Source organism: Bos indicus x Bos taurus, chromosome 13, assembly GCF_003369695.1.
Source record: "Bos indicus x Bos taurus breed Angus x Brahman F1 hybrid chromosome 13, Bos_hybrid_MaternalHap_v2.0, whole genome shotgun sequence".
NCBI lineage: Eukaryota > Metazoa > Chordata > Mammalia > Artiodactyla > Bovidae > Bos > Bos indicus x Bos taurus.
The window spans coordinates 8,554,914-8,579,178 of NC_040088.1; the positions used below are offsets into that span (position 1 = coordinate 8,554,914).

At 53.4% G+C, this 24,265-nt stretch overlaps 1 protein-coding gene across 2 annotated transcripts in view; it reads left to right on the plus strand.

Moving 5' to 3' along the window:
* Positions 1-23,874, plus strand: part of CDH22 (cadherin 22) — a 142,656-nt gene extending 118,782 nt beyond the window's left edge. For both annotated transcript variants that reach the window (XM_027558383.1, XM_027558382.1), the window contains 4 exons: positions 11,195-11,316; positions 11,437-11,554; positions 18,697-18,948; positions 22,564-23,874. In XM_027558383.1, the coding sequence (XP_027414184.1) occupies positions 11,195-11,316; positions 11,437-11,554; positions 18,697-18,948; positions 22,564-23,138 (1,067 nt within the window). In that variant the 3' untranslated portion in view covers positions 23,139-23,874. The remainder of the gene's footprint in view (positions 1-11,194; positions 11,317-11,436; positions 11,555-18,696; positions 18,949-22,563) is intronic.
* The last annotated feature ends 391 nt before the right edge of the window (positions 23,875-24,265 follow it).

Genomic DNA, 24,265 nt, shown 5'->3' on the forward strand with positions numbered 1-24,265 from the left:
CGGGAGTCATTGAGGGTTTGAGCAGAGGAGGGAGGTTGCCCGACATGATACCTACGGCTGCTGCATTGAAAATAGGTTGTTTGGGGGCTGCAGGGTGGGGATGGGGGGAGGTGGGGGAGGGAAAGGAGCAGGGGCTCAACTAGAATTTACATGCAACAGGGCCCTTAGATGAGATAGTGGCCTGGCCCAGGGGGATAGCCATGGAAATGGTGAGAAGTGGTAGCTTTTGAAGGCAGGCTGAAAATAGAGCCCCCTGGACCTGCTGATGGGGTGAGATGGAGGAAAGAGATGGAGGGGTCAAGAATGACTCCAAGGTGATTGGCCTGTGTCGAAGAGTGTGTGTGTGTGTGTGTGTGTGTGTGTGTGTGTGTGTGCACACGTGCTCGCATGTCACAGGCAGTGTGGTGCAGCTGGGGAGGCGTGTGAGCTGAGAAAGAAAGAGGAGGCCCTGGGACATGGAGTCTAGACAAGTCAGGCCATGGAGGTGAGAGGCTAAGAGCATGGGGGTTCATGGCACGCCTGGAGTGGGGAAAGGGCAGTTCAGCAGGCCTCCTGCTCAACCAGAGCAACGCTGCCAGAGCCCATGCTAGACCGGCTCCGCAAGCTCCCCTCCCTGTCAGCTCTCCAGGTCTCAGCAGCCAGCAGAGCCTCCAGTAACCGATGATGACAGCAGGAATACTCAGAGTCTCAACCTTGGTGGGAGTGGACGCCATTCAGACTCCCCTCTGCAGAGCTGGGCCCCAAGGCCCTCCTGTGCCTTCGAGCCCTCCTGGCGGCTCTCCTCCTCCGCCTTCCCTGGCTGGTGCCTCCCATTTCCCTGGCCCCACCAACCCATTCCAGCCGAGGAAGTCCCTAGGCTGAAGTTCCCTTCGTCTCTTTCAACTTCGGTTTAAAAGAAAATACAAAGCTGGCTCAAACCTCAGTGCCTGCTGCTCCCGAGCCTTTGAATCCACTTCACCGCATGAAAGGGAGATAACAAAGGTGGCTGGAGAAGAAGTGGCGGCTGGACTGGTGGGCAGACAGCTCCCCATCCTCACCTCCCTGAACCTGCTTCCTGAGCAGCCAGGGGGCCTGGCCGGGCTGCTGGGCAGAGACACCCCCTCTCCCTACCCACAGAGCATCTCCCCACCAGCTGTCACACCACCCGATGGCCCACCACTAGCTGGTCCCTTCTCGGGTTAAGCGTTGTGCTTCTGCCCTGTGAATCTCTTCCAGAAGCAGCAAGAGAAGCATACAGAATCGCTAATGCTACCATTTCACAGAGAGAGTGTGTCAGGGGCCTCTCCCCAGCAGAGATTTTTTTTACAGTGTTTACCTAATAGACACTGAGCTTGATCCTTTTTAGCACGTACTTCTATTGAATGATCAGCACCCATTTTATTGATGGGAAAATTGAGGCTCAGACTATTAAGAGCTTTGCCCAAGGATGTGCAGTGGCAGAGCCAGGATTGGGGGCCAAGTCTTCCTGGTTTCTTCCACAGCTTTGCTCCACAGCCTTCCTTTTCCTGGTACTCTGTTCTCGGGGCCCCACCCCTATTGACCCCACACCATCCCAGTAACTGAGCATGGGGAAGGAAAGGACTGGGCTAGCGACCCCTCCCCTCGGAGCTGCAATTCACAACTCCTGCCCAAGTCTCACCGGGGATATTGATGGATGAGAAAATGAGTGGTTCCCACTTCATGGTGCTGGTGGGAGGATTAAATAGGATAGAAAGAACTTAGCCCAGTACTTAGTGCTCAGTTAATGATATCTATCGATCTGGACTCGGTGCACTTGCCTGAAGCACTCACTCTGTGCCAGGCGCTTTACAGTGCTGTGTTCACGGAAGCTCCCCACCTATCAGATGTCACCCCCAACGTATGGATGAGGAAACTAAGACTCGGGGAGGTGAAGTCATTTGTCCAAATTCCCGGCCCCAGCCAGTCTGACTGCATGGCCCGGCGTTCACCCAGCTGCCCCCGAGTCATATGTCTTTGGTGCCAGGCATGAAGCCAGGAGCGGCACCAGCGATCCACCCACTCCAGCTTCTTGCCCTCTCCGTGAGACGAGGACAAATTGTTATCCCCACTTTGCAGACTGGGAAGTAGAGGCTCAGGAAGGAACTGCGATGGCCCCAAAGTCACAAAGCCAGTCCCTGGGGGCTGGGGGTGGGCAGGGCTCCCACAGCCAGGCCAGAGCCTCAAGGACAATGCCCTGGGGACTCCCCCTCCAACCCTGGTGCCCTTCTGCCAAAGCATCTATTTGGCTTCTCAAAAACAGGGAACCACGGCGGGGGTCCAGTGGCGGGGTCATGGTGCCCCACCTGCTCCGGGTGCAACAAACGCGAGGTGACAAGAATCAGAGGGGAAGGAAATATTTACACACAGCAGCGGAGCCTTGTGAGCACCTCGGAGAACGAGAACGCGGCACTGAGGCACAGCCGCAGCCTGTCAGACCAGATTACCTCAAAGACTCCCTGGCCACTTAGTATGCGGGCTCCCCTCTCCCCCGAACTTCTGAGTCATCCATTCTGCCCATGCAGACGCTCCTTCCACTGACATTATCTTTAACGTTTTGTAATCATGAAATATTAATGACCGATATTGAATTTAAAGTACAATTTGTGTCTGAATCCTTCAGTGGAAAAAAGGGCAGTTGTAAAGGGACAGTCTTCAAAGAGACAGAGGGGTGGCGGGCAGGCTGGCGAAGCCGGCACTGGGGTAGAGGGGGGCGGTGTGCCAGGGGGCTGCAACCGGCCCCCTCTTCCAGGCCCTAAACTGGTCTGGAGGGGTGGTCTCTGGCTGGACAGCAAAGAGTTAACTAGATTAGCCAGAGCTTCCCCATCTGGGTCACCCCAGGCCAAGTCCTGATTTCACAGGCCCCTGATTTTTCCTTTCTATCACAGAGCAAGCTTTACGATTTAGATATGCATTTGTGTGCCGACTTTGTTGATCTCTCGTCTCCTGGGAAAAGGACCTTCCATGAAGGCAGGGTCTCTTCCATATCTGTAGCATTCACACTGGGCCTGGCGCTTAGTAGGTGTGTACAAGTATTAGGGTGGCCAAAAAGGTCATTCGGGATTTTCCGTAACATCATATGGAAAATCCCAAACAACCCTTTTGGCCAACTCAGTATTTCCCGAATGGATGGTAAATGGTCTTGCCCACCCAGTTAGGAAGGCAGGGCAGCATGATAAAGAAACGCTGCTTCTAGCGGTCCGAATCCCAGCTGAGAGTATGGACAGTCATTTCCCCTCTTCTTGCCTTGATTTTCTCACCTATGAAATGGCACCCTATTGGACAGCTATGAGGGTCATAACTGTTACTGTTGACTATTAATCATGTGCGCTCAGTCGCTCAGTCGTGTCCAACTCTTTGCAACCCTATGGACTGTAACCTGCCACGCTCCTCTGTCCATGGAATTCTCCAGGCAATAATACTGGAGTGGGTTGCCAAGCCCTCCTCCAGGGTTTCTTCCCAACCCAGGGATCGAACCTGTCTCTCATGTGTCTCCGGCATTGCAGGCAGATTCTTTACTCACTGAGCCACCTCAGTTCATAACTATTCATCATAGTGGCTTCTATTTATTTGAAGCTCACAATATGCCAGATATTGTGCTGAATGCTTTATATAAAGTGTCTACTGGGGACCTCTTCTCACCCACCAGGCCTGGTCACTGGAATCTGGGGGTAGAGTCTTGGCCTCTGACCTCGGGATGCTTGGCCCTGCTCTGGACAGCACAGGGTAGAGGGGATGGGGCGGTGGGCTCTCAGGAGGTGCAGGCAGGGGAAGAAGGAAAGAAAGCTTTCCCAGAGAAGGGGACGTCTGAGTTGGGTTTCAAAGGTTAAGGAGAGTGGGGTTGGGAGCTCCCAGGAGAAAGACGCCTGTGTGCCAAGGCCTGGAGGTTTGGCCGGCAGGAAGACCACTGTCCATTCTGAGAAACGGGATGTGGCTAGAGGCTGGGCCAGAGGGTGGCTGGAGCAGGTGAGACGAGCTGAGTGTGCAGAAGCTCACTGGGGGCCTCTACAGGAAGGGCCTCGGATGTCCTGTGAGCAGCCGGACATCTCCTGGAGACGACAGGGAGCCAGAGCGGGTCTTCAGGTAGAAGAGGGAGATGGCCAGATGTGCAGTCCCCTGTGGCCACTTGGGTTCGTGGGGGAAGGCGGACGGGAGAGGGGCAGCCTGGAGCGGGGAACAGATGGGAGGCTATCAGGAAGACTCAGCTGAGACATGTGCTAAGAGTGGAGGGCAGGGCGAGGGAGGGAAGGAGGAAGTGCTGGGGAGGCTGGCTGTAGTGGTCTGGGGGAGAGGCTTGGCACAGCCCTGCATGGAAGGGGTTGCTTCAGAAGGTAGTGAGCTCCCCATCACCAGAGGTGTGTAAATCAAGCCTGGGTTCCACTTGGACCGGGTAACTCCCAGGATCCTGAGCCACCTAGGTACTTAACTGATCCCACCAGGAACAAAGATTTTTGTGAGGTCCATGGAGTCTTTGTAGGAAAGCCCAGAGTATTAGGACCAGCTCAGCCCTAGGAAGGAGAACTTCCTGCCACCCACCCCCGATTCCAGGGCCCTTATTTTACCCAGAAGTCCTCCTCTACCGTTTGGTGGATGAAACATCCCCATCTCAACAAGGTCAAACTTCCAATCTCCATGTGGAAGCCAAACAGATAATCAAAAAGCAGAGAAGGCGCCCTAACCTCGTGCTCCCACTGGAGGTGAGTGGGGACCGGGCAGGGAGTGCAAGGCATCCTCCCCTGACAGCTCTGACACCCCTTCCCTGAAGCACCCCCGCCTGCTCACCCAGTCCCCCCACCCCTCGCCATCCTGCCTGCTTGTCTTGGCCAGCTCGTAATTGGGATGATAAATCTTCCTGCCCAGCTGGCCAGCGCTAATCAGAGCCTAGTGTTTGGATGCAATTTAATTCCCTCGGGAGGTGGCGGGGCGGTGGGGCAGGGAGCTGAGGGACTGTGGAGCAGAGGGTCTGGGCTACCCTTGCTCCACTGCAGGTGAGGGAGAAGGAGGTACCTTCCAGCAGCCCCCCACCTCTGTGGCCCCCTCCCTCCGCCCTCTCCCCACTTCTCACTCTCCTTCCCATGCCCACTCTTGTGTCCTCACTTCTGTCTCTCTCCCTGGCTTCTCTTTTTCTGTGACAACCAAGGAGAACCTCAGAGTCCAGCTCCATTTGTTTTACCGATGGGAAAACCTTGGTCCAGGGAGAGAGACAGGAACAGGGTCGGAAAACTAGACTGCTCCCTCGGTGATGTGATTCAGGGGCGGCTGTGGCCCCCACAGAATTTGTCCCTCCAGAGGTCTCGGTATCTCCCTGTCACTCTGCAGCCCCCCAGCATGGTTAGAGGTGCCACAGACAGTGAAACCCATTCATTTGACAAATCTTTATTAAGCACCTACTGTGTGCCATGCAGAGAGGGGCTGGGGAGACAGCAGCAAACACAAGAGACCAAAAATCTGCTTGCTTTCTAGTGGGGGAGATAGATGATGGGTGAGTTTAAGTAAAAATATAGACAGAGGATGAGACAGTTAGATAGCATCACTGACTCAATGGACATGAGTTTGAGCAAACTTGGAGACAGTGAAGGACAGTGAAGCCTGGCAGGCTACAGTCCATGGGGTCGCAAAGAGTCAAACAAAACTTAGCAACTGAACAGCAACAACAACAAAAATACAGGGATGTTGGATAAACACGCAGAGAGAGAGCAGTGAATGGGGTATCTGGTGGAATTGCAAGGAGCAAGGTAAAATAAAGTCATCAGGGGAAGTCTCGCTGAGAAGACATCTGGGCAAATATCTGAAGGAGGGCAAAGAGGAAACTTGGATCAGAGGAAAAAGGAGAGTGGGGCGAGGGACAAGGCCAGGGAGGAAGATCACACAGGCTTTATGGGTATGTAGGTCTTGGACATATAGTCTGATTACCCAGGAATGAGGGCAGTCAAGGAAAGCTTCCTGGAGGAGGCAGAGACATTTGGGCCCTCAAGGCAAGCTGGCCTTGGGCACCTAAAGGTGGTCAGAAAGGCCATCTCATTTGATGGGTAGAAAGTCCCTGTTTTGAACCAGGCTCAGGTTCCATTGATTGTCCCCCTGTGAAACTTTGGGCAAGTTCTTTACCTCTCAGCCAGTTTCCTCATCAAAAAATGGCAGTAATTCAAATCCATATCTCCCAGGGGCTAACAGGATGAAATGAGGCAGAACAAACCCTGGCCCGTGGCAGGTTCTCTATATGTGTTTGCTGGTGGCCTTCTGGGAGGCACTCATTCCCAGGAGTTCCCTAACAGGGTCACCAGGCCAGGCCCTACACCCTCTGTCTTTCCTGCTGGCCTCCAGCCCTCTAAGTCCAGTTTGGTCCAAACACTATATTAGGAGCGGCCAGGGGATGGGGTCTTCCTTAGAAGGAATCCAGAGTTTTACTATCTGCAGACTCCCCTCCCACCCCAGGACCTTTGCACATGCTGTTCCTACTGTCTGGAGAACTCTTTCTTCCCATCCCCTTCACCTGATCACTTCCTAGTTGGATCTCAGCTTAAAGGTCCCCTGCTAAGTGCCAAGTATCTTCAGTCATATCTGACTGTTTGCAACACTATGGACTTTAGCCCACCAGGCTCCTCTGTCCATGGGATTCTGCAGGCAAGAATACTGGAGTGGGTTGCCATGCCCTCCTCCAGGGGCTCTTCCCAACCCAGGGATCGAACCCGCGTCTCTTACATCTCTTGCGTTGGCAGGCAGGTTCTTTACCACTGGCGCCACCGTCCCCTACTTCAGGGTAAACATTCCTGTGCCCCACCAGGGTAGGAGCCCTTGCCTCCTCCTCTCACAGTCCTGGGCTTTTTTTCTCTCAACTCTTATCACAGTCTGGAATGCTGTCTGCCCCTGCCATAGACCAAGAGGCAATGTTGGTCTTGTTCAGTATTGTGCCCTTGGTACAAAGGAGGCGCTCAAACTGTAGTAGTCAGCAAAAAACAGAAGTTTCAGTTTCAAATTGCCCAGTCTGGTCCCCCATCTGTTACACAAAAGGGACTCTGACACCCAGAGAAGCTAAGGGGCCTGCCAATACTGCACACTGGCTCTCCTGCCCAAGCCTGCTCTCTTCCGAAGGCACCCACAGAACGGCCCACGCTTCTCAGCCCCTCAGCCCCCCCGGGCTCCACCTGCCACCTCCTCGGATTAATGGTGAGCCAGCTCAGAGAGGAAGCACCCGGCCGAAGCACGTTTAATTTTAATTTAGGAATCGGTTAAGACTGCAGGCCTGCTCAGCTCTGGGCTGTCAATCAGCCTTCCTCAAGGCTGCATCAATTAGTTTAAAAATATTGAATGTAATTTTGCCTGACACAACATATTGCAGCTACTGCAAAATATAATTTATTTTAGAAGAAGAAATAATTAAACTAATTTGCATGTCAGTCAGCTGAACTGAGATGCCAGGGGAGGATGGGTGGGACCCCTGGGGGATCCAGCCCTGGGAGAGGGCGCCTACCACTGGGTGTGGGGCGAGGTCAGCCTGGGCCTCGGTCCGAGCAGTAGCTGCATCTGGATGGACAAATATTCAGGCAGCGGAAGGGCCCACAGGCACTGCATCTGGACTAAGCACTGGACTGAGAGTCTGGAGACCTAGGACCCAATGCCAGTTCTGCCACTGACTTTCCTGTGGCTTTGGACAAAGTCTTACCCCTTTCTGGGCCTCAGTTTCTCCATCTACAAAATAGGTTTAGGGAATTCTCTGGCGGTTCACTGGTTAGGACTCAGCACTTTTACTGCCCGGACCTGAGTTTGATCCCTGGTCAGCGAACTAAGATCCTGCAAATTGCACGGCACGGCCAAAAAAAATTTTTTTAACAGGTTTAATTAAGATCTCCTTTATGAGTTGTTTTGAAGATCCAATGAAAGATAAGAAAGTTTGTTATAAATTGGAACTTTCTGCATGAAGAGGAAATTAATTGATGGATCTCTTGTTTTATACCAGAAACATTTAAGGTGGTAAAATTATGCATTATTATCAATTATTGCAAATGATGTTGTGATCCATAGGGGTTTGGAGGAAGCCAATCAGAGGCAAGATGTCCAGTTGGACTTCCCCCAGCACCTACCAGTCACCCCTGGAGTTTGCAAAGCTTACTATGGATACATATTATATAGATTCACCTGGAGCTATTAAAAAAAAAATGACCAAGTCTTGGGGCATCAGTTCATTTTAAAGCAGGATTTTTTAAAAACAATTGTATTTATTTGGCTGCATCAGGTCTAAGCTGCGGCTCACGGGAAGTTCGTTGCATCGTGCAGTCTTTCACTGTGGCTCATGGACTCTACAGTCTGGTGCACAGCCTCTCTAAGGCAGGTAGGCTTAGTTTCTCCATGGCATGTCGGATCTTAGTTCCCTGAACCCACGTCCCCCATTTCAAGGTGGATTCTTAACCACTGGACCACCAAGAAAGTCCCTTCCCAAGTGATTCTAATGAGCCAGGCTGGAGACTGTCATGATGCCAAAGCATGGGGATTGTGCTTAGGGTTGGCCCACGAACTCTGGGGTCCCAGGCCAGACGCCAGTTCAGGCAGGGGGTCTCTGAGATAAGCTACGTAGGTGGCAACTTTGGCAACATAGAGACACACCTCTTGGCTGCCCCACCTCTCGGAGCTGAGATGCTCTCTCTTGCCAAAGAACTCAGGACTTTCCCAAGAAGTGACCTGTAACATTTGAAAGGAGGAGCTAGGACAACAACGAAACGGTAGCTTTGTAAAGTAAGGATGTACTACTTAATCTTTTTGTGACTAGCATTTTGCAATATCTATGTGTATTGAATCACTGCATTTTACACCTTAAACTTATACAGTGTTATATGTCAGTTACATCTCAATAAATCAAGATAATCGAGATAGAATTACAGAAGAGATAGGAGAGGCCCAGGAGAACTCAGAGGAATGATACAATAATGGGTGTCTCACCAGCAGTGGACCCAAGCCTCCAGTCTGCCCACTGAGGATCTTATCTGACTCTGAGGACCCCTTCTGCTTGGCCCCACAGGACCCTACCCCTGCCTCCAGCCCTGAACCCCACCCCTCCCCGCCCCCACCCGCCCACTGAAGGGAAAGGTGCCCTCTCACCCCCTACCTTCCCTCTGCCTCAGTGGGAAGAGAGGTGCCTGTTCCTGGTGATGGACCTCACCCTCCCCTCCTCCCCTCCTCCTCTCCCCACAAAGCACCCACCGGCTGGCTGTTCTCTGGCAAAGCACTCTTAAAAATAACAGCTCACCCGGCATTCCCAGTCACGACTCCTATCTCTCGCCCCCGGAAAAGCCCCCTCTAATCACCCAAGCGGCAGATCTGGGTGAGCTGAGAAGATAAGGCACCTTGGCTAAGGGGAGCTCCAGAGAGGAGTCGGGGTTTGAGTTAATTAAGGATGCCCCCCAACCCCAGCCCTTCCTTTCCCTGACCCGGTGGCCACACCTGCCTCCCAATCTCCATTTCTGTCTTTATCGACACAGGAGCAGCTGCAGTCAGCATCCGCTGGGGCCCTTGAGTTCACAGAAAGGAGCAGTCAACCACCTCCTCTTCCCCCAAAAAAACTCATGGGGTTCCTGGCTGCCTATCCTTGATTGCACTGTTGGCTGGAACATGTCAGTAATGAACTCATGGCTAAGATAGCCAAGGACACGGCACTCATGAGCACTCAGAGGTCTGGGGGCTGTAAAGGGCCAATGTTCAGGGTGCTTCTCAGAAAGGACAGGAGGGGATGGGGTGTCCCAGAGCCCCAAGTCACTGAATGTCACTGCTGAGAGGATCCTTCAAGGATGCCTGTTTATTTAACAACTCCTTATGTAACACTTGTTATGTGTTATATATACAGTTTTAAGTGCTTTGCAGATATTGACTCAATCTGTCCGCCTAGCCAACCCATTCCTAACAGACCCATTTTGTTGTAGGTAAGAAAATCAAGGCATAGAGAGGTCAAGTGACCTGGCGTGGATCACACAGCTACTGAGTGGCACCACTGAGATTGGAACCACTTGGTTCCTGAGTCCTTGCTCTTAATCACTGTGCTGTTTTCCAGGTGTGGAAACTGATGTCAGAGAGGGAAAAGTCTTACCCAAGATCAAACACCGTGTCAGGGACAGAGCCATGCCTGAAATGCAAGCCTCTTTCTGTCTGAGTGTTTCCAAGTTTCACTCATTCACTCCGCAGATCTGTTAGAACCTAGTCCGTGCCACATGCCACAGTGCTGGGGACCCAGGAACTAATACAACGGAAGCCTTGACCTCAAATACACCACAGATGGAGGGGTGGGGGCTGCATGGTTTTGGAGGTGAAGACTCACCTCCAGTGGACTTGTCTTGCCCTCTCAGGGTCGAGTCTTAAAAGAGCAAAGGTTTGGGACTTCAGTTGCCAGCTGACCGATTCTTTAAACTCTCCAGTGTTTTCATTTCTCTTCTGCAATATGGGGATAGAAATTGTACCAAACTACCGGATTTCTGCAAGGAGACCTGAAATGATGGGTATGGGTGCTCCAGGAGCATTCTGTGCACGCTGAGGTGAAGGGGTAGAGCGGCAGTGTTGAGTGTGGTGTGGTTGGGTGGTGGTGCTGTGGTAGTGATGTGGGTGATGAGGGCCGGGGCCTGGCAGTGTTGGCGGGGCTGTAGCAGAGATGGTGGATAAGCGAATGCCTGGAGATGATGGTGGTGGTGACATCGGTGATTGTGGTGTCGGGGGGTGCTGGGGCTGGCAAGGGTGGTGAGTGGCGGCCTTAGTGTTTGTGATGGGGGAGATGAGGGAGGCGGTACTAGTGGGTACAAGGCTGGTGATCGTTCTCCTGCTGATGGTGAGGGGACAGAGGAGGTGGGATGGCATGGTGATGGCGAGAGTGGGGCGGATGGTGACGGTGGTACTGATAGTTTTGCTGGTGGCAGTGCTCTGGTGGCAGTGCTCCGGGTAATGGCGATGGTGAAGGAAGCAGTAGTAACGGTGGAGAGGGTGATGGCGTTGGTGATGGGGTGGGACTGGTGATTATGGCGACAGTTACAGCGATAATCAAATGGTGGTGATGATGATAGTAACACTGATATGGTGATGGTGACCCATTTAGCCCGATGTCCAGCTTGATCAACACACAGATCTCTCAATGCGATCCCACTGCCTAATGTTCTAGCAGGAGATGGGGGGCTGTCTAGATCTCACACTTAAAGCCGCCCACCTTACTGCTGTGCTCTTGTTACAGACAATCATGCCCAGCTATCACGGGCATCCCTAAGGATCCGCATCCTGGATGTGAACGACAATCCCCCAGAGCTGGCCACACCCTACGAGGCAGCCGTGTGTGAGGATGCCAAGCCAGGCCAGGTACCACTGAGGGGCTGGGGGCTGGGGGTAGCTACCAAGTCGGTTGCTGGGGCAACCTCTGTTCAGGCCTGGCGTAGGCTCGGCCTCACCTCGGTCCCCTGCCCCCTCCTCACCCTTCAGCTCATCCAGACCATTAGCGTGGTGGACAGAGACGAGCCCCAGAGCGGGCATCGCTTCTATTTCCGCCTGGTGCCAGAAGCTCCCAGCAACCCCCATTTCTCCTTGCTCGACATCCAAGGTGAGTGACCTCTGAAGGACCCCAAATCCCAGGACTCGTGGAGGGAGGAGCCTAGCCTCCCCGCCCCCTTCCCATGTTATGGAGGCCCCTAGAGGGCCAGTGATGGGTCCGAGATCACACAGAACATCTGCGCCACGCTGGAGCCCTTACCAAGCCTGCTGGCCAGACTGAAGAACAAGCAAGAGGTGGGTTGGTGGAGTGGAGGGGGCCAGCTCCAGGGTAACGGGTAGATAGAAAGACACAGAGAGGGAATACCTGAAGAATGGGAGCGGGTGGGGCTCCAGGGTGGGAGGAGCCCCTGATCTAAGATTGGAATAAGCCAGGGATCCAGGGTGGCTCAGATGGTAAAGAATCTGCCTGTAATACAGGAGACCTGGGTTCGATCTTGGGTCAGGAAGATCCCCTGGAGAAAGGAATGGCACCCCACTCCAGTATTCCTGCCTGGAGAATCCAATGGACAGAGAAGCCTGGCGAGCTACAGTCCATGGGGTCACAAAGAGTCGGACACAACTGAGCAACTGACACACACACACACACACAACTCCCACCCTTTTGTTTTAAAAGTGCTTTATCCCTTGGGACTTCCCTGGTTCTGGTTGACAATCCACCTTCCAATTAAGGGGGCGCAGTTCTGCCCCTGGTCGGATGTCCAAAATCCCACATGCCGAGGGGCAACTAAGCCCATGCACTGCAACGACTGAGCCTGTGGGCCACGACTAGAGAAGCTTTTGCACTGCAGCTGGAGGAAGCCAACGTGCCGCAGTGAAGCTTAGCACAGCTGGAAAGAAAGTGCTTTAGCCCCCTCACGTTTCTCTTTGCATCCTCATGGTCACCTGGGAGGCAGTTTTTCTTACCCGTCCCCTTGTTTTGCAGGTGATGAAACTGAGACTTTAAGAGGACAAGGGACTCACGCAGGGTCATACAGGGAGTCAGTGTGAGGCTGGATTCAAACCCACACGTATCTCAGTTCCATTGTGCTTCTTTCTCCCTACCTTGAAAGCAAACTGCCCCACCCAGCCTGAGCTGATCCCCTTTGTGAAACCCACCCCTGCAGGTCCACCTTCATCAAGAAGTTGAAGTCTGAATCTTTAAGGGGTAGACTAGGGGGTGGGATCAACACACTGGGAGTGAGGGACCTCTGGGTCTCAGTTCAATCTCAGTTCATGACTTCCTGTGCAACCCTGAGGTCTGCCTCAGTTTCACCATCTGTAAAATGGGACTGAAAATGCCTGCCAGGCAGCTAGGTGGCCCCAGTGAAATGTGGCCTACCGAAGTGTATTGTCAGTACCTAGAACATGGCATCTCCTTCATTCAGCAACTATTTCTTGAACATTTATTGAAAATATGTCTATATGCCAGGCGCTGTTCTAGGTCCTAAAAATGCAGCAGCACATGAGACAAAATCCCTGCCTTCATGGAGTTTACATTCTAGGGAGGGAAAACAGAAATTAAACAAATAAATAATATGATGAGGATGGTAAGTGGGCAGCAAGGAAAAATAATGCAATCTTCACAAGAGTTTGGACTTCTATTCAGTGCTGGACCCTCGGTGCCTGGCACACAGTAGGTATTCACATACACGTGTTAGACAAAACAGGAGGAAATAAAGCAAGGTAAGAGTAGCAGCTGGGCTTCCCAGGTAGCGCTAGTGGTAAAGAACCTGCCTGCCAGTGCAGGAGCCCCAGGTTCGATCTCTGGGTCTGGAAGATCCCCTGGAGGAGGGAATGGCAACCCACTCCAGTAATCTTGCCTGGAGAATTCCATGGACAGAGGAGCCTGGTGGGCTATAGTCCATGGGGTCATCAAGAGTCAGATATGACTGAAGCGACTGAGCATAGCACAGCACAAGAGTTTCAGAAGCTACTTTAAATAAGGTGGCTTAGGAAGGCCTCTGTGAAGGAGTCAATAGTGAGGAGGGATCTAAAGGAAGTCAGGGCTGAGCCATGCAGATAACTGCACAAAGAATGATCCAAGTCCAGGAGATAGCAAGTGCAAAGACCCTGAGGCAGGAGCAGGCTTGCGATGTTCAAGACCTCCATAGTTGGGGTGAGTGAGTGACAGGACTGGAGGACATGTAGTCAGAGAGGCGCTAAGGTCAGACTGTGCGAGTTCCTTTTGAACCTGGAACGGGTCTGGGTTCACCCCCGCACCAACCCAAGACTTTGACATCCCCTCCCTCAGGGCCTCCGGGTCCTCTGGAGCCAGACCCATGTGTATTTCCAGGAGTCCTAAATGGATTTAACAACCAGTGCCCCACTCCAGTACTCTTGCCTGGAAAATCCCATGGACAGAGGAGCCTGGTAGGCTGCAGTCCATGGGGTCGCTAGAGTCCGACACGACTGAGCGACTTCACTTTCACTTTTCACTTTCATGCATTGGAGAAGGAAATGGCAACCCACTCCAGTATTCTTGCCTGGAGAATCCCAGGAACAGAGGAGCCTAGTGGGCTGCCGTCTGTGGGGTCGCACAGAGTTGGACACGACTGAACTGACTTAGCAGCAGCAGCAGCAGCTCAGATAACCAATCAGGACACTGATCATAAACCTGGAGTAGGACCCTGGGGCCTCTGCGGAGCCAGGCTTTAACCCATCAATGACTTGATAGTATTAAAGTGGGGGTGCGCTGGTGGCTCAGCAGTAAAGAATCTGCCTGCCAAGTTAGGAGATATGGGTTTGATCTGTGGTCCAGAAGGATCCCACATGCCGTGGAGCAACTGGGTCCATGCACCACAACTATCGAACCTGTGTTCTAGAGCCCAGGAACCGCAACTGTTGTGCCCATGAGCGGCAACTGCTGAAGCCCTGGAGCCTGTGCTCTGCCATAAGAGAAGCCACTGCAGTGACAAGCCTGAGCGCTGCAACTAGAGAGTAGCCCCCGCTCCCAGCAACTAGAGAAAAGCCCGTGCGGCAACAAAGACAGGCACAGCCAAAATAAATAAAAAATTTTTTTAAAAAGAAAAGTTGGGGGTGTGCTTGAGGGAGAGGCCGAGGCAACAGGGCAGGAATCGGGGGACTCAGAGTCACGGCTATTTAAACTTTTCTGGAAGTAGTTCGATATTTTAACAACTTTCACCACCAGTACTGCCCTGCCTGCTCATCACTGCTGTGGAACCCTGAGCTGGGCATAGGAGACACAAGGAGCCCTGGCTTGACCCCTTGACCTCACCAGGTTCACAAATCTTTCCAACCCAAGGGGCTTGAGGTTATGCCCCAACTACCCCTCTGTGATCAAGGGGTGGGGGCTGGGTTGGCCGCCAGGGTTCCCATCCGGTGTGACCCCCTGGTCTGAGCCCTGGGATCCAGGGCAGCAGCAGCATGCTGAGGTCAGCACAGGCAGGCAAGGGCTCCTCCTTCCAGCCCCCCAGCTCCTCCCCACGGTGTGCCAAGCCCCCTCCTCCTCACCGTATAAATATCCCAGTTGACAAACGGCTACCCCAACCCATCTGTTTCTTTGTACAAATTTGTAGCCAGTTTGGAAACGTGATTTATAAATATTGCTTTTGCAGCCAGGGATTGACACTGATGTATGTCAGGCCAGATGGATGGATGCAGTGCTGGGCGCAGATCCCGCCTAGAAGGGTGGGGTCGGGGTCTGGTGTGGCCAGCGGCTTCCCCAGATGAAGCCAGCTGCTGCCAGGAGAGGAGTGAAGAGGGATGGGAAGGAGGCTCAGGGATTTCCTCTTATGGAATGAAACAGTAGCAGGGACCAGAGCTCCAGAAACATATGGCTCCCGTGGTCAAAGACAGCAGCCCTGAGAAACAAATATCCACTTTCTCCTCCTCTGTTCTTACTTGGGAATTTGAGGCTGAGCCAGAGCCAGCCACTCATTTTTCAAATCTGTCTGCTTCTCAGTGCCTCCACGACCACTATTATTTCGCATCTAAAACATACAACAGCTTCCTAACTGGTCTTCTGCACCCACGGTTGTGTTTTAGATTAGAGGCACCCTTGCTTAGAAGGTGGGCTCTGAGAAGGCAGGGACTGTGTCTGTCTTGTTCACTGCTCTCTCCTCAGGGGCTAGACTAATCCTGACTTCTTCTTCTTGTTTAATTGCTAAGTCGTGGCCAGCTCTTTTGCAACCCCATGGACTGTAGTCCGCCAGGCTCCTCTGTCCATGGGATTTCCCAGGCAAGAATACTGGAGTGGGTTGCCATTTCCTTCTCCAGGGGATCTCCCCATCCCAGGGATCAAACCAGCATCTCCTGCATTGGCAGGCGGATTCTTTACCACTGAGCTGCCAGGGAAGGCTTACCCTGACCTAAAGAGGGTCTTTAATTCTTATTTGCTGTTGAATGGAGGGATGATATGTCACTAGGTTGCTTCTTTGCCCACCAATCAGTCGCTTCCTATTGCCTTTAGGAAAATAACGCAATTCCTTACCATGGCCTCTAAGATTTTCTATAATGAGCCTCTGCCTCCCTCTCCAGCCTCTTCTTGACTTGCTCTAATCATCACCCTATCCCTCCAGCCACAAAAGACTGCTCTCCGCTGCTTGAGTTCCTATGCCTTTTCCAACCACAGGACTTTTGCATAGGCTATTCCCTCTCCTAGAGCTCATTGTTCAGGGTTCAGCAATAATATCTTGTCTTCACCCAAAGAGTTCTCCCTGACCTCCCAGACTGGGTCAGATCCTCTGTTAAATGCTCTTCCTATACTTTTCCTTCTTAGCACTCCTCATGGTTTGCAATTGTAGACTGAATTGTGGGTTTATTTGATTAACATTTGTCACTCATATTATCACATTAAGATCAGATCCAAGACTATGGTTGACTTAGGTCTTCATTATTTCCCTCCTATGACTAGCATGGTGCCAAGCACACAGTAGGTACTCAGTAAAGATTTATTGGATGCATGGATGGAAGGATAGATGAATGGATGGTTGAAGGATAGATGGATGGATGGATGGATGGAGGATGGGTGGACAGATGAATGGAAGACAGATAGTTGGATGGATGGATTGATGATAAGATGGGTGGATGGAAAAGATAGTTTGTGCCACCAATTAACAGAATAAATTCAGACAAATCCCTTCTCTCTGAACCTCAACTTCCACGTATTTAAAATGGGAATAATGTTACAACTCTTGATGTTTGTGAGGATAAAGCATTTCCACCCAGTCCCTGATGTGTTAAAAAATATGCAGTCAATGCAAAGGAGTCCCATGCTATTCCGTTACCCCTCATCTTGCTCTTCAGCCTTTCATCCTCAGGGGAAGGCAGATGTTGTCACAGCTGGCTTGACTGCCCTTTGACAGGAGGCTGGAGTTGAAGCCAGAGCTTGAGGAGCTGACCCAGAACCACCAGCTACCCCTAAAAGATGTGGCTCGTTCAAGCATCATTCTTTCAGGCTGGCTCACTGCCAGGGAAGAGACGGGCACACGCTACCTTAACGCAGCATGACAAGTGCTGTAACAGAAGTGTGCGTGGCACCTGCATAGTCAGAGCAGGGCGGGGGAACCCATAAATCCTTCCTTCCCAGAGAAGCGGAGAAAGGAGGCCACAGAAAGGAGGTGACATTTAGCTGGAGCATGACGGATGAGGAATTTGCCCAGGCAAGAAGGTGGAGAGGGTGTTCCAGCTAGCGGGAACTTGGTGAATAAAGTCAGGGCAGCCTCAACAGAGAGCAGGCGTGGGGTATGGCGTGTGGGGGTGGGGCAAGAAAAAATTTACAACCAGCATTCATGGAGAGTTTCTGCTTTGCGGGAGCTATTCTCCGGGGCACGGGTGAACTACACCATTTCATCCTCACACCTGCGGAATGCTGTTTTCCTCAGTTTCAGATGAGGAAACCGAGGTCCTGAGAAGCTAAATGAGTTTCCCCTTAGTTACTAATATTTTAATGAAAAATTTCCAATATGTATAAAAGTAGAGAGAATCACACAACGAACTCCTATGTGGCCATCACATGAGCTTCAACCCATGACCAGTCTTGTTTCAGTTGGATCTCCAGGCTACTTCACAGATGTGCCCAAGACCACAAGTTGGCCCTTCTGAGGGCTCTTAGTTCCTGCTTTATGTCCATGATGGGGAAGGCCAGGACAGGAACACTGAATGGGGGCCACGGAAGAGGCTGAGTTAACTGGGGACACAAAGCTGGGTAAGGGGCCCGGGCTGCCAAAATCTGAGGTCAGAGAGACCTACATGAAGCCTGTGAACACAGACAGAAGGACTCAGGAAGGAAGCCTGGGCCCCTCGCAGGAAGTGAGGCCCCCATTGTGGGGCTGGCTGTCAAGGGTGGGGGCAACAGCCAGCAGCCAGGTGGGCTCTGAGTACTTCCACCAAAATGATGGGGGGCCGGGGTAAGGGGGTAGTCCGTGATGGCCTGGCCCACACAGGGGAGGGGTGGAGGAGTCAGGAGGCCAGGGGAAGTGGGCATGTCTACACATTCTCCACCGGCCCCCGAGTCCTGATGGGCACTCCCGGCGCCAGCCTGCAGCAGTATGATGAGTATGACTCATGTGTGTTCACTGTCTCCTCTGGCCACGTGCATCCAAAGGAAAGAGGCGGGTGAGGAGACCTTGGTGCCCTGAGGCATCTTTATCAGGCCCCAAGGGTATGTCCCAAGCTCTCCAGGCTCAGCTCTTAAAGAGACCCCTGACAGCAAGCTCCCTCAGCCAAAGGCAGGTGCCAGTCGGAGTTCCCAGTCTTCTCTGATGACCCAGAAGTTGTCAGAGCTCAGAAAGCCACAACCCCAAGACCACAGGACCCCAGGGTCAGGATGCATTTGACAGCTGTGGTAGAATCTGGAACAACAACAACAACAAAAGGCTGTTGAGACACATGGCAAAAAAAAAAAAAAAGTTGACATAGCCAGGGACAGGACCTTGGCCCAGCTGGGGACAGAATCTTGGAATAACTGGGGACAGGACCTTGGCACAGCTGGGGACAGAATCTTGAAATAGCTGAAAGCAAAACTTTGAGACAGCTGGGAAGAGAAACTTAGAACAGCTAAGGACAAAAGTGAAGGCTCGAGGGCTGGGGACAGGACCTTCGGGCAGCTGGGGGGCAGAATTGGGGGAGATCAGGTCCTCTGGGAGGCGGTAGCTGGGGGCAGAGTGAGGCAGATCCCAAGGTGGACTCGGGAGGGGCCGGGACAGGCACGGCTGACCCCAAGTCACTCGCCCCTCGCTTTCTCCGGAGCAGACAACACGGCTGCGGTGCACACGCAGCACATGGGCTTCAACCGGCAGGAGCAGGACGTGTTCCTCCTGCCCATCCTGGTGGTGGACAGCGGGCCGCCCACGCTGAGCAGTACGGGGACGCTGACCATCCGCATCTGCGGCTGCGACAGCTCGGGCGCCATCCAGTCCTGCAACACCACGGCCTTCGTCATGGCCGCCTCCCTCAGCCCCGGCGCCCTCATCGCCCTCCTGGTCTGTGTCCTCATCCTGGTCGGTGAGTCCGCCAAGAGCCAGCCCCACCCTCCTGCCTGATTGGCCCCGGTCCTCGGGCCCCGGATTTCCTTCCCCAGCGGCCCCCGCGGGGGTCTGACTTTCCTGTCCGCACAAGGAAGGGCTGGCTTGATGGAGGTCCAGGTTCTTTCCAGGCTCCCCAGGCTCGGAAGCCTGACGTGGGGCTCGGAAGCCTGACGTGGGACTCAGAGCCTTCACAACAGGCGGAGAACTTCTTTGGTTCTCCAGTTTGGGGGGTGTCCGTCTGGCAGGTTTGGGATTTGATTTTATCATGATTGGGCCCCTCCTGCCGTCTCACTGCAGCTTCTCCTTTGTCTTTGGATTTTTTTAGTGGGTTTCAGCATCCTCCGGTCGATGGTTGTTCAATAGCTAGCTGCGATTTTGGTGCTGTGGCAGGAGAAGATAGGGGCGTGTCTTTCCACTGCTCCATCTTGAACCAATTGCCTGAGCCCCAGGCTCTAATCTGCAGCTCTTTTAAGAAATCTCCTAAGTACCGAGCAGCTGCTTTGCCAGCTTCAGAAGGGGTCAGCACCCAGTGGAGACTAAGTTCAGCTGGCTCTACATGGCCCAAAGTCTCCCCTAATTTTTAAAAGCCAAGCCTGTGTTTTAAAGTTCTCTCGTGTCTATTGTCCTATTTTATTCTCTATGTAGGACTTTTAGTAAAAAGGGCTCTTGCGAACCTTACAACCATGAAGCCAGATGTATCAGCCCCATTTTTCAGATGACAAAACTGAGGCTTGGAGACGTTAAGTGGCTTGCAGAAGGGGACCCAACTAGTCTTCTAACTGGGTCTTCCTTGAAATCAGGTCTTTTCAGCCTGTGTTTTCTATTCCTTTAAGTACCCCCACCTGCTGGGAAATCTGGGTTTCCCTGATGGCTCAGAAAGTAAAGAATCCGCCTGCAATGCAGGAGACCGGGGTTGGATCCCTAGCTCGGGAAAGTCCCCTGGAGAAGGGAATGGCTACTCACTCCAGTATTCTTGCCTGGAGAATCCCATGGACAGAGGAACCTGGCGGGCTGCTGTTCACAGGGTCGCAAAGAGTCAGACACGACTTTTTTTTCACTGCTAGGAATTTAAACGGGGGGCAAAATCTTGGGGCAGCTGGGGTAAAATCTTAAGGTGTTCGGGGAGGGGGCAAAATCTACTCTGGTATCAGTTGCACCAGTAGCCACTTGAACCCCTGAAGTGTCCCCAAGGAGGAGGTCCAGTTTCAGGAGCTCAACTAGACCCAGTGGCCACAGTGCCACCTCTCGCTGTCGAAGCAGAAGGGCTTCACCTCAGCCCTGACCTCTGGACTTCACAGAATAGCCAAAGCTGGAGGAGCTCAAGGAAGGGCTAGACGGCAGATCCCAGGTTTGCTCGATTCCCTGGGAGATTCAGCTGCTTCCTACGCCTCGCTGCCCACCCCCAGGACCTGCAGAGGCCATGGGCAGGCCCCTCCTAGCTAGGAGGCTCCCCCCCACCCCTCTCTCTCCCCTCCTCAGCCCATGGCTCAGAAACCCTTTTTCCAGAGGGTGCACTTTACAGCGGTTTCATTTTCCAAGGCAGTGCAAACAAATTTCTGCCTAATTGCCCACAAACGAAGAAAGTGCACATCAGTGCTGTAAAGGTGACGGGCGGAATAGCTGATCAGGCCTGGCACATCTGTCGCCCGCCGCCCGCGCTCCCCACCATCTGCTCTCACGGGCATCGCCCTCCGCAGCTCCGGCTTCCAGCTCCGGAAGCCGTCCATCCATCTTTCCCACTTCTCTCCTGATGCCTTTCCTCCCTCCCGACCTGTCCCCGGGTTCCCCCCTCCTTCCCTGTCATGGGCCACCTTGTTAGGTCGTGAGCCAGCAGCCTGCCCCATGGCCCTCGCAGCTGGTTCTGGCCCCTGGCCTTGCCCGAGCTGTATGGAGCAGCAAAAAAAATCCAGTGCCTGACATGATACCCAGCGCATCTCTGTCCATTCATTTACCCAGCCATCCATCTAATTCTCTGTTTGCTCATCAGTTCCCAATGTATCCATCCATGAGCCCCACCCCCATGTGTTCAATTATAGGCACTGGGATTCATCAGTAAATGAAAGAGGTGAAAAGCCTCGAGTCACTGGGAAGTTGGGGTTGCCGTTGCTGAGGTGGGGAGACAGAGGGTGGGAAGGAGGAAATATTATTATTTTAAATTTCAACAGGTTAAGTTAGTGATTCTTCTGGTCACCCCCTGGGACTTGTTGGGGCAGAAACTGGATGGACAATCTAGGTTTCAAGGGAGAAGTCCAGGCTGGAGGCTGCAGTATGGGAGCTGTCAACCTCTAATTGGAATTTAAAGCCACGAGGCAAGGAAAGCGTCAAGAAAGAGGATGTAGATAAAGGACCAAGGACTGAGTCCTGGGACATCTGATGTTAAGAAATCAGAGAGGGGACTTCCTGCCCCTGGTGGTCCAGTGGTTGGGACTCTGCTTCCAAGGCAGAGGGTGCGAGTTCAATCACTGGTCAGGGAACTAGGATCCCACATAAGGCATAGCCAAAAAAAAAAAAAAATTTTTTTTTTTAAATAAAAGAAGTCAGAGAGTAGAGGAGAAGAGAAGCTTGCTTAGAAGGTTGAAGACAAGTTATCAGTGAGGTGGGAGGAGGAAGGGCATGCAGAGTCCTTTCTGACAGTTGAAGAAAGCCAAGAAGGGACGATTCGTTCATTCTCTCAACCTTGCAACACCCAGGTCTCCATCTAGTTCTTCATTCAGTCATTCATTCAACAAGCATACTTCTCATGCTTACTGCGTGCGTGCCAGGCACCCCGCCAGGGGAACATGCCCCGGGTCCTCCAGGGCAGTTCAGAGTGTAGATTTGAGGTGAGATGAGACCAACATATGGCAGGGTCTGTGCTATGAAGGAGCCGTGGCTTTCAGACCTGAGCTGCCTGGGCATGACTTTGAAACCTTTTTGAAACAGACTCAGTAGATCTAGGGCACAACCTAAGAACGTGCATTTCTAACAAGTTCCCAGGAGGTGCCGATGCTGCTGATCCAAGGACCCAAGCAGGGAGATAGAGAGGAACCCTCACCGGGGAAGCTTGGAGGTAATGGTGCTGAGCCCGGCCTGGAGCTCTCAGACAAGGGCTCCTGCAGGACATACCTGGATCTGAGACCCAAAGGGCTAACAGGCTGATCGGGGCCTCTGGAGTGGACAGAGAAGGATAGGGTGAGAGAGAGGTCAGGGTCAAGGACATTTCATTCCCGCAAACCTTAGCTACCCTCTTTCCACCCACCAGCCCCCAGAGACCTCACGGGGATGTATCTTCATAGAGTTGAGGATGAAGACCTCAGAGGTTGGGTCCAGCCCTAAAACACACATGAAATCTCTTAACTCCAGCTCTCTGTCCCCACCCCCAGTGGTGGTGTAGCCTTGATTTGCACACCTCCCAAGATGGGCAGCTCACTACCTATCCAGATAGCCAGCTCTGTCCAGACTGTGAGAAAGGTATTTTTGCACAGAAATCTAGGAAACCTGCATGAGCTTTTAGGCTGAACCAGCTCTGCTGGGCATCAGGAGAAGGGTGGTTCCCTGGACCGCCCTGGTGGGGCTGGGCCCTCACGGGCACCTGCTTCTCTCTCCCGGGCAGTGCTGGTGCTGCTGATCCTCACCCTCAGGCGCCACCACAAGAGCCACCTGAGCTCGGACGAGGACGAGGACATGCGGGACAACGTCATCAAGTACAACGACGAGGGCGGCGGCGAGCAGGACACCGAAGCCTACGACATGTCGGCGCTGCGGAGCCTCTACGACTTCGGGGAGCTCAAGGGCGGCGGCGGCGGCGGCGACGGCGGCGGCGGCGGGGGCGAGGGTTCCGCAGGGAGCGCGGGGAGCCCCCCGCAGGCGCGCCTGCCCTCGGAGCGCCACTCGCTGCCGCAGGGGCCGCCGAGCCCCGAGCCGGACTTCTCGGTGTTCAGGGACTTCATCAGCCGCAAAGTGGCGCTGGCGGACGGGGACCCGTCGGTGCCACCCTACGACGCCTTCCAGACCTACGCCTTCGAGGGCGCGGACTCGCCGGCCGCCTCGCTCAGCTCGTTGCACAGCGGCGGCTCGTCGGGCTCCGAGCAGGACTTCGCCTATCTCAGCGGCTGGGGCCCCCGCTTCCGGCCCCTGGCCGCCCTCTACGCCGGCCACCGCCCGGACGACGAGGCCCCGGCCTCCTAGCCCGCCCTCCCTGCCGCCCGGGACCCGACTGCACCCCCAGGACAAAGCACGTCCGTCCCCTGCTTCACCCCCTTTCCCAAACCTCCCACCCTCCCAGGGCGGCCAGGAGTGGGGCCACGCGAGCGGACACTCCGACGGCATCCCTCCCCGAGAGAGTGGGCAGCTTTCGCCCAGAGGTGCGGGAATTAGGATCAACATCACGAAAACTGCCCCGAGAACGGGCGCCGCTTGGCTCTGGGGGTTACACAGAGAGAGGGGTTGGGTGGGGCGTGGCTCCCTCCTGGCTTGGGGGAGAAGCCGGAGGGAGAATGCTGCCTAAGTGCCCTCCCTTCCCCAGGTATCCCCCCATCAGAGTTAAGAGGAAAGAAGGGCTGTTCATTTACTAAGCGCCTACTGTGTACTGGGACTGTGCAGAGACCGTCTTAGTCGTCATGGAAACCGCGAGGTGGAGCCCTGAAGGTAACAGATGGGAAAAGACCCCCCAGAGCAGTGGCTGGGACCTGTCCAAGGACACCTGGCCAGTGTGCAGTGGAGCCACGGCCCTTACTGGCTACCTGGCCTTGGGCAGGTCACCTCCCTTCTCTGGGCCTCAGTTTCCTCCTGTGTCAAACGAGACAAATTAGCAGAACCTACCTCGAGAGTCCTGAGGATAAAAAGGTTTCATATGTGTCAAGTGGTTAGGACAGTGCCTAGCACATAGTAGGTGTTCAATAAATGTTAGCCTTTGATACTATTATTCTTTTTGTCGTTATTAGAAGCCAGACGTGTCTGTCTCCCAGGCTGAGCTCTCTCCCCACTTTCTCTACGTTTCTAAGGAAAGAGAAAAGGTGCTCCTGCTCTGAATGGAGGATGGGGGGACATAGGGACATTCCCAGCGACTGGCGTTTCAGGCAACACTGGAATAGGACACTGGCCAGGGGTGCCAAGAGAGGGCAAGGCGGGCAGCTCCAGGACTTAGATCAAGTGGAAGGGTTGCTGGGAGATGGAGGAGTTGAAAGCCACTGGGTGTGATGAGGACCTTATTTTATTTTAGTTTTAACTTTTGACTGCACTGCACAGCATGTGGGATCTTAGTTCCCTGACAAGGGATCAAACACACTCCCTTTCAATCAGCAGCATGGAGTCTT